Source organism: Carassius gibelio, chromosome A5, assembly GCF_023724105.1.
Source record: "Carassius gibelio isolate Cgi1373 ecotype wild population from Czech Republic chromosome A5, carGib1.2-hapl.c, whole genome shotgun sequence".
NCBI classification, from domain to species: Eukaryota; Metazoa; Chordata; class Actinopteri; order Cypriniformes; family Cyprinidae; genus Carassius; species Carassius gibelio.
The window spans coordinates 7,677,744-7,687,684 of NC_068375.1; the positions used below are offsets into that span (position 1 = coordinate 7,677,744).

The 9,941-nt window shown below is 39.5% G+C and overlaps 1 protein-coding gene across 2 annotated transcripts; it reads left to right on the top strand.

Annotated features, from left to right (window-relative positions):
* Window positions 1–141: 141 nt before the first annotated feature.
* Window positions 142–9,218, top strand: LOC127990849 (E3 ubiquitin-protein ligase RNF167). Of its 2 annotated transcripts, none has more exons than XM_052591527.1 (10): window positions 142–433; window positions 2,198–2,300; window positions 2,418–2,498; window positions 3,659–3,796; window positions 4,840–4,927; window positions 5,132–5,222; window positions 5,889–5,994; window positions 6,205–6,298; window positions 6,871–6,951; window positions 7,865–9,218. In XM_052591527.1, exons 2-10 carry the CDS (start codon window positions 2,220–2,222, stop codon window positions 8,209–8,211), a joined length of 1,107 nt encoding a protein of 368 aa, XP_052447487.1. In that variant the 5' UTR covers window positions 142–433; window positions 2,198–2,219; the 3' UTR covers window positions 8,212–9,218. The 2 variants fall into 2 exon arrangements, with proteins under 2 accessions (XP_052447487.1, XP_052447488.1); XM_052591528.1 differs by having other exon boundaries at window positions 142–342.
* Window positions 9,219–9,941: the final 723 nt, after the last annotated feature.

Below are 9,941 nucleotides of genomic sequence, written 5' to 3' on the forward strand. Positions count from 1 at the left end.
TAGAGTGCAAGTTTTAGAGGGTCAAATTATTATTATAAATGTAACCTTTAACCTGGTTTTATAATTGTATTTTTTGTTTATATTATTATGTCTATTATTATTTTTATTACAACCTCTCGCTCATCTGTCTCGCGATAACTGCAACTGCGCACTTCACGAGATCCCGTTGGCCTCGCGGTATTGTAAACAAACGTGTGATCGTAGTTCCACCAAGGGCTGGATCGGACAAGCTCCTCGAGAGAAACCGACTCGAATCAATGAGCTGTAAGCGTCGAGAGAGCGTTTTCGGGAGAAAAGGCGCCGTGTTTCACCGATTTGATCGGAATCACAGTGAAGTCTCGAGTGAGTGAGAGATCAGCTGGATCGAGTGATTAGCCGCTAGCGCTAACATACAGAGTAAACAACAGTCCTCTGAAACTACACTTCAAATACGGTACTGTGTGTGTGTGTCAGTTAACAATTGGCGGCAGAAATGGGCTTAGGAAGTTGTAATTGTATTTTGTGGATATAACGTTATATAGCAATAACGTTTGTTCAGACTTCAGATTTGTTTTACTGTTTCCTGTAATCATCCAGGGCTATCGTAAAGCGTAACATAGTAACGTTATCTACTAATGTATGTTAGGCCTTGTTTCTTGTTGAAAACCTCTTGGCACTGTACTCTTTGCGTGTGTTTTGATACTCGGGATGGCAAGCACTTGTGAAATAGCCGGATATGTTTGAGTAACACAGTCAAAGAAACGGAACTATAAACACATTTATGTAAAGATGACGACAGTAAAACATTAGCGACACGTCGTGTGAAGGGTTAATGAGGTGCAGTTTCATACGTCCCAACATCTGAGAAGTGTGACGTCACTGTCCGGGAATGTTAGCGCATCGTAATTAATGTTTTAAACTGAGGAGTTAGTTTTGAGGTCTGAAACCCGCAGTATGTCTTTATTGTGGAGTGACCTCTGAGATGTGTGAACATCAAGAGCATTTGATTCTTGCCTTCATGAAGTGACAATCACAGTTCATCTCTAAAATCTCAGCCTTGATGATGAGGAACCAGAACTTCCTGCTCTTCATCTGATCCAGCAGCTCCCGAACACGTGGGATGACTCTCAGACACTGCTTGTGTCGCATGTCCTGTCCCATTTCTTTATGAATTAAACCCTGTCACAGTAGATCATTCAGCTGCTGTCAAACCTTCACAGATCTGAACGAGAGACACTTGTCTCAAGCAGTTTCACTTCCTCACAGTTTGTTGATGACGCGTGGAAACCACAGATTCCTCACAGAGCCTTTCATTCCTGGGGTTAATCATTCATTGAAGATGAGTAAAGTGCAGGTCTCAGAACGGCTTGATGACGTCAGATCAGGAGTGGCTTTCTTCTAAGGACGTTTTTAAGCAATAAAGCACAGAAGAAGATCAAGGAAATCATCTCGGAGCACTACTTGCTGAAAGGACCTCCGTTTAATAATCCAGAAGGTGCTCTTTGGTTGGGTTCAAACTTGTGTCTATAGAAAATAATAAGACAAGGCACTTCTTCCGGCTCCAAAATATTAAAAATACCTTTGCTTCTTATTTTCTACAGACCGAAGAAGATAATTTGAAAGATTAAAAACATTAAATGTGCTTTTAAAGCATATTAAAGCTATTAAAACTGCTTTGGGCAGGTCATTGAAATAAAAAATTCTCCTTATCTGTTTTCTAAATGCATCTGTGCCATTTTTTATTTTTATAAAAAATTTTTTAATGTTTTTATATTCTGGTGAAATTGATGCCTGCTGGATTTCTGCTTAAACCCACAAAAGTAGTGCAAGATGAGTGCCACGCCCACTTTTCACAAGCCAATCAACATCCACATCCCTCCCTACATATATTTCACTTAGATGTACGTCACAATATGGAAAAAAAGAGAGCGATCTGGTGCTACTTTTGTCCTGTGGCAACTTTAAAAGTAGCTCACCGCAGTGCTGTAACTCACACAAATGAAATCATTCATAATTAACATTTGTGTGTGTGTGTTAGCACATGACCGATCCACTCACAGAGCCTTCATCCTGAGGGGAGAGGGTTATGTGCTTTCTTAGAAACCAGTTATTTTAAAGCTAAAGCATGATTGCTGTGTTCAGGCATGTTTCTCTCTGTAGACCAGGTCAGACTGGAGATGTTTGATGGTGAAGGTGTTGAACTCGTGTGTCTGTGCAGGTCTCCGTCGCTCTGGTTCAGGATGGTGTCTGTGGAGAGCGTGTCCGTCCTAGTCTTCTTCTGCACTGTGGCGCCGTCTCCTGGTCAGGCGTATATATATGCTGTAAGTGTCTGGTTTTAGGCGTTTTCTAGATGTTTTTATGATATCGAGCAGCATTCGGTGTGTATTTAATGAAGTGGGGTTGATTGCTGTATAATGCCTCTTCTCTCTTCTGTGCAGCATTACAATAACATGACCTCCATGCTGTTCGAGGATCTGCCCGCTCTCTTCGGCTCTCCTCTGCCAAAAGATGGACTTGAGGTAATGAATCTCTACTCCTGGACATTAATACTGTGACTGAGTAGGAGTGACTGACTTCTCTTTCCTTCTCTCTCTCTCTCTCTCTCTCTGTTTCTCTCTCGCTCTGTCTCTCAATTCAATTCATTATGTGCTTTATTGGCATTACAATGTATTGCCAAAGCATAGTGTTTACACTGAATCTAGAACATATATATATGCAACAACAACATGTATGTATATACATTAAAGAAAGTAGAACAGTGTGGGCTCATCGCTGATTTGTTGACTCCTCCCTCTTTTTGTGACAGGCATCACTGTATCTGTCGTCTTTCACTGCACGCAGATATTCTGCAGTTGTGTAGTCTCTGTTTAGGGCCAAATAGAATTCAAGTTTTAGTTTTTCTGTTGTCTCAGTCCAGTAAGTTGTGCTTTTACAATTTGTTTGGGCTGAACTGTGTGGATGGGTATTTCAGAGTCCTGATGCTGGCTGGTGTTAGTTGTGATAGTTTGCTTCTGCAGCTTCAGGATCATCTGAATCAGGGGATTTTTTCAGGGTTCACTTCATGGTGTTTAAGGGCTTTAAACTGGTAAGAGTTGGGGTCGCTCATTTCTAGGTGTTCCAGAATGTGATGGCTGGTTTCTCACTGTGCATTAGTAGAGGGTATTGGCCTAATTCTGCGCTGCGTGTGTTGTTCGTAGTGTTCCTCTGGACTCTGAGGAGACTCTTACAGAACTCAGCATGCAGGGCTTCAGTCGGAGTTTTGTCCCATTTTTCAAAATTGGTGATTCAGGAGAGGACCCCACACCTCACTGCCATATAAAGCAGTAGGTTCAGTGACTGATGGGAATATTTTGAGCCAGATTCGAATCGGTATTTCAATTTGTAGAGATTTTGCAAGCAGATATTCTGGTTTTGTTTTGGTTGATGTATTTGTGGATCAGGGTGTGTAGGGTGAAGATGTGGTCTGATGTTCTCTCTCTTCATCTCACATAGTGCACATATGTATTAACAGAAAGAAAAGGAATAATAAAAATACATGAAGTATTAAGCATGTAGTGCAAAATGGGGGTCACTGGGTTTCAAGAATTGAGTTGCCCTTTGTTGTATCTTTATAATTGGAGGATATTTTCCTAATTCTGCCCTGCATGTGTGTATTTCTCTCTCTCTCCGTCTCTCTCAGGGTGTGCTGGTAGAAGCTCGTCCTCAGAACGCCTGTGTGTCTATAGATCCTCCTCCAGTTTCTCCCACAGCGTCTGATCTCAACAGCACTAAATACATCGTCCTCATCCGACGCTATGACTGTAACTTTGATATCAAGGTTAATGTTCCCGCACAGCTGCACTATTACAGTACATTACAAAATATCCTTCATAAAAATAATATGTCAATTGACAAGGATATATATATATACACAACTAAAAGCATGTGGCAATAGACAATGTACCCTTGAGAAAAAGAAGAAATACTTATTATGACTAAATACCTGGTACTTATTCTGGAATTAATATACTTTAAAATAATATGTGTCCCCACAGCACAAAAGCAGTCTTGAGTCTCAGGGTATATTTGTTGAAACACCCAAAAAATACATAGTATGGGTCAAAATTATACACTTCTCTTTTATGCCAAAAACCATTAGGATATTGAGTAAAGATATTTAGTAAATTTCCTACTGTAAATATATCAAAACTTAATTACTGATTAGTAATATGCATTGCCAATAACTTCATCTGAACAACTTTAAAGGTGATTTTCTCAATATTTAGATTTTTGGCTCCCTCAGATTCCAGATTTATAATAGTTGTATCTCAGTCAAATATTGTCCTCCGAACAAACCACACAGTAATAATAATTAAAAAAAAATACAATATATGAAATATACTTTAATTTCTATTGAAACGTGTTTGTCATGCACTTACAAATGTATAATTATAAATGTATTTATTTGTAATGATAATCACAAACCGTCTAAGATGTATTAAATTCAAACGTAGTGTCAAGTTTAGTCAAATAAAAATAAAAATTAAAGTAATAAAAATAAGTAATAAAATCAAAATAAGTGTTCACGTTTGAAGCATGAGAAGGAAATGATCAAAGCAGAATGATTATGAAGCATGCCTGAAAAGCAAAACTTTTAATTTGTGATTAGTTAACTGTGTAAAGTACACTTGGGTAGCCTTTTGATTTATTAATAATCTGCAAGTAGTTGTTTTACTTTTTATGTACCTATAAATCTGAAGCGCTCTTCTTCCTCACAAGGACATGTTATCTGGTGTCAAGCCTTGTGTGTGTGCCACAGATGTGCTTCCTGAGTAACAGAATATGAGAGCAGTACTGTTTTTTGATTATTGTGTCTTCTAGGTGCTCCATGCACAGCAGGCAGGATTCAGCGCAGCCATAGTTCACAACGTGTACTCTAATTCACTTCTCAGTATGGGATACAGCAATGGTGAGACACACACACACACACACTGCACTCTTATTAGTAGCTGAAAACAAACAAGTACTGATTAATAAATGAACAGACGAGCAGTGGTGGATGTGTAGGATGAGCGGTGTCTGAAGCCTATCATTGACCCTTACTGAAGAGGGTTGAAGACGTTTGTTGTAAGACTCATACTCGATCATATTTGTCCATCTTGTTCCTGTGTAGACACGATCATGGAGAAGATCGAGATCCCTTCTGTGTTCACGAGCTACTACGCGTCTCAGATCCTGCGCAGCATCATCATCCCAGAGAAAGGGTGAGAAGGACATCGGCTACATACAGAGAATTAGAAATATGGGTAGAAATGGATAGAAATATGAATAGAAACACAACTACATTCTCAGAAATGGGGTATTGCCTTTTTGAAAGGCACAATTTTGTACATATTTTACCCCTGGAGGAGTTATTTTAGTGTTTTAAAATACAGTATAGTACCTAAAAGTTAAATTTTTTTGAAAAGGTCCTGCCTCCAAGACTGAGAGTGTACGCCATAATTTTAGTAAATGATCAGTAGTAAGTGATCAAAGCTACGAAATAACAAATATGGGCACGTGGAAATGTTTTTTTTTTGTTTTTCACATGCTAAAATATCTCTGCATAGTTTATTTTCTGACGATTTCCTCTTTGGATGCTCTCTTAAAACTCTTTTAACTCTCTGCTCTCACACATCCATGTGTAATAAAAGATAGATGTTTGTTTATTTATTACATTTTTTTTTAAATTTGTAACAGAATCAATCTTGAGCATTTATATTTGTGTACAAATCTAATTTCACTCAGAGAGCATTGTGTGCTAAACCTAAGTCCTATGTCCAGGATTTTAAGAGGTTTTTACTGGTTTTGAATGACTTTATAACCTCGAAGGTGTTTTGATGTTTTTACGCTTGTGTGTGTGACTTTATTTGTTGACCTCTGTGCTGTAGGGCTTTTGTGATTCTGAAGCCCGAGTTCTCCTTCCCTCTGTCCTACTATCTCATCCCCTTCACTGGAGTAGTGGGCATTATCATCCTGGTCATGGTCATCATACTGGTCAGTGCTGCTCGACTGCTGTAGAAACACCTGAATGATGTGTACTAGACTCATGCATGAAAGCACAGGTGTCTACAACATGGTTTCAAATGTGCACAAATCCGGAAGTATTGAAAAGAGTGTTGTTGTGATGTAATAAAAGTGTAGTCTGGGTGGCAGCTGTATAGTGGATGAAGTGTTCATGATGTGTTCTCCTCCTGGCTGCTTTAGATTGTGCGCTGCATGCAGCACAGGAAGAGACTTCAGAAAAACAGACTCTCCAAACAACAGCTGAAGAAAATCCCCACTCACAAGTTTGTTAAAGGTGAGCGGAAGAGACTTCGTTAAAGGTCTAATCAGCGTTAAACAGGTGGCTGACGATCAAATCCAAAATATAGTCAAGTTTGCATGTTAATTCTACAATATAGATAGAGATTTATCAGAACTGCGTGGTGGAAATCATAGAAGTTACCATCTTCTTCCTTTTTTCTTTTCTTCTTTTTTAGGGGCATACCAAGGATATTAGTTAAACTAAAAACATTAAAACAACACTTGTTACTTGAAATAAAATAAATGTTAACTGAAATAAGATACAAGAAAATAAAAAAAACTTTTCACATTTCCATTTAAAATTAAAGCTGAAATAAAAATGTATTAAAAATATATAGACATTTTTAAAAACTAATCACAAATGCACAGCAGTGTGACTAAAACTTTTACTTAAATTAACACGGAAGTAGAAAATGTAAAAATTGAATATAATTCAAAATATAACAAAAACTATAATAGTATGTGGAAGATGCTGGAATAACACTGGCATGCAGCACTTACTCAAACGTGTGATGTGGCACTTTTCCAGATTGTTCTGTCGCTCTAATAACGGTGTGTTGTTCTCAGGTGATAGTTATGATGTGTGTGCGATCTGCCTGGATGAGTATGAAGAGGGAGACAAGCTGAGAGTGCTGCCGTGTTCTCACGGTAAGAGAACACACACACACACACACGCATGCAAGCATTAAACATGCTTTAGTTTAACATTCAGTGCATTTAGAGCTGATCGGAGCCGAACTGGAGGTGTCTCACACATATAACCGTGAGGACTGTTAAACAGCAGTGAATGGCTGCAGGAAAAAGCACTGATTTCAAATCACAAGATTACAGCCAGAATGAGTGCAAAGTGTTTTTTCTTTTGTTTCATGTTTTTATGAATCTCTTTATTTGTGAAAAAAATTACATCGAGGGATTGATTACAGAATAAAGAAGTTGCATGTGATATCATATACATATATATCAGCCATTCTGCTCTTTGGTTTCAAAGAATCATCGATCAATAAATAAATAAACATATTGGTCAACATCTCGTGATTAGTTTTCCTTGTATTGTCTTCTTAAACTCTGTAAATCCATATGTAGAAATGTTCCTGCACATTAAGTAACCAAAACAGAACAAACTGAAAAAAATAGCTAATTGTAAGAAGTAATTGTTTTAGTAAATACTATTATGTAAAATAAATGGGAATCCCATTGCATAAATGATGCATGTGTTATTTACTATATTTAAATGAAATAGTGTTTTATCATTAAGTGCTTGTCAAAGTGTGGAAACCGTATTATATATCAGTGTTTATAATGAACTCTCTTCTGCATTTATTTGGTGGTAAAAACACTAATATTGTGAAATTTTAACAATTCAAAGCTGAATTGTTTTAGCAGTCTTCAGCATCACATGCTCCTTCAGAAATCCTTCTCATTGTAAAAACCGTGGTTTTAAATAGTTTTCACATTATCAGTGTGTTGAGCCGAAGAGATCTCGCACAGCGTTTTAAAGTTATTTAGTGTCTGTGTTCAGGATCCCCTAACATCATCATTGTGTTTTTGTCCCGTGGTTCAGCGTACCACTGCAGGTGTGTGGACCCCTGGCTCACCCAAACTAAGAAAACCTGCCCGGTGTGCAAGCAGCGAGTGACCCGTCCCGACCCCGAGTCTTCAGACTCCGACAGAGAGGAAGAGGAAGAGGAGGCAGACTCTGAGCGCACGCCTCTCCTCCGGCCCCCCGCCGCCTCCAGCCCGCCTCACACATACTCCTCCACGGTCACCACCTCCGCACAGTGTCTGCAGCCGGACGAGCCCCCGCTGGGGGGGGACCAGCACCACTCGCCCGTCCAGGACTCGGAGGAAGACACTGATGATGATGGAGACACCACAGCGCTCATGGGACGGGGCGCACTGCGAGTCTGAGGACTCAGAACAGAACAGCTTCTCCTCTCCAGTCTTCATGGAGATTTGCATCCGTCTCGTTCTTCACTAGCTACACTACACAGCTTCACACATTTGTGTGTTTCACTAAATCATCTTTCCCCTAAAACTTGGTCCGTGTCCAAAAGAGAAGCTGACGTTCTGAAGTGAAGGAGGCAGAATAGCCCATCCCCAAACCGATCCGTTCAGAAGCGATCATTGCGTCCCGCTCGTGTCGTTCCAAACCCACGAGACGTTCATTCATCTCTTGAACACAAATCAAGATGCGTGTCGTATTCCCTCATCTGTTGGAAGGCCGCTTTCATTGAACGTGTCGTCTTCATGTGTGTTTTGAAGACGGATGAGAGTCTTATGGGTTTGGAGCAACATGATGGAAAGCAAATGACTATTTTAATTTCTGGTTTATTGATAGTCAGTTTGTGGAAAAGAGCAGCCTCCTTATTCTGCTAAAGATCTCCATTTGTGTTTGACTGAAAATAAACAAAACACAAGGGCGAGTAAATAGTGACACATTTCTCAAAATTCATCTAAGTTGGTGGTTCTTGGCTGATCATCATTTATGTGCAATACAGACCAGTTTGTAAATTAACACTTTATTTTATTTTATTTATAATCCAGAGGCCACACAGAAATCATCAGTGTCCTGGTTTTATGTTATTTTTAGTAAACCCCTGTATAACTCAACCTGCGATCCAACAACAGTATTCAGTTTTGATTCGTTTGGGTTGTTAGAACAGCACAGATCCTTCATTATCTGCTGTTTGTCTTTCTAAAGCAGATCTCTCTCTCTACATCATGTATCAGCATTATTCACTCTCTCACACTGACACACAGTTCAGATTTCTTACCATTATTGATGCAAGCTGTAAAGCTGAATGAACAAACTCTATGTTTAATGTAGACCTTCATGATTTGAATGCTAGCTGCTGTTTCAGATTGACTCTGATCGTAGCCTTGTCCTGTGACTGAATAAACCTGTGCCTACGTCAGATTTCTGTGGATGTGACTCCATCATCTCTTGCTCTGAATCACTAATCATAATTAAATCAGCGTCTAGTGATTTAGAGGTATTTGTTCACGTGTCATTCACCTAATTAGGGCTCAAGCCCAAAGGGCGAGAGGCCTATTGTTTTCCTTAGGATTATTTTTTATTATTAGGGCCCGAGCCAATGGGCGCAGGGCCCTATTGTTCCCCTAAGGATTATTCTTCTTATTATTATTTTTATTTTTTATGAACCTTCTGGGGGGTTTTGGGGGCCTTAACATACTCAAAAACTCTTGAAAATTGGCACACACATTGGAACCTGCGGCCATCAGGACGCCACAGAGGCTGGGACCCGGGCGTGGCACAGGGGCTCTACAGCGCCCCCTGGAACACAGTCAGAAACCTTGAACCATAGCTCACACACACTTGCATGTATTTATATGAAACTCAGTACACTTATAGATCTCATTGAGCTGAACAACTTTTGCGCTCTATGTCATAGGCTCCGCCCAACAGGAAGTCAGCTATTCAGGGCTGTTTAAAAAAAGCATGCTCTGGAATTTGAAATACTCCTCTGAGGACTTTCAACCATTTGCTTCAAAACTCGGTGAACATGATCTCAAGACATTGGGGATGAAAAATTGCGAGGGGATTTTTGATATCTCGAACGGTTTGCCCGTGGCGTGGCGTTGAATTTAGGGCAAAAAATTAGAAACAGGAAATGCCT

Coding starts and splice junctions, on each gene's coding strand:
- LOC127990849 (XM_052591527.1), top strand. CDS start 2,220: ATGGTGTCTGTGGAGAGCGTGTCCGTCCTAGTCTTCTTCTGCACTGTG. Junction 5,995..6,204: donor TGGTCATGGTCATCATACTG/GTCAGTGCTGCT, acceptor TGGCTGCTTTAG/ATTGTGCGCTGCATGCAGCA. Junction 6,952..7,864: donor AGTGCTGCCGTGTTCTCACG/GTAAGAGAACAC, acceptor CCCGTGGTTCAG/CGTACCACTGCAGGTGTGTG.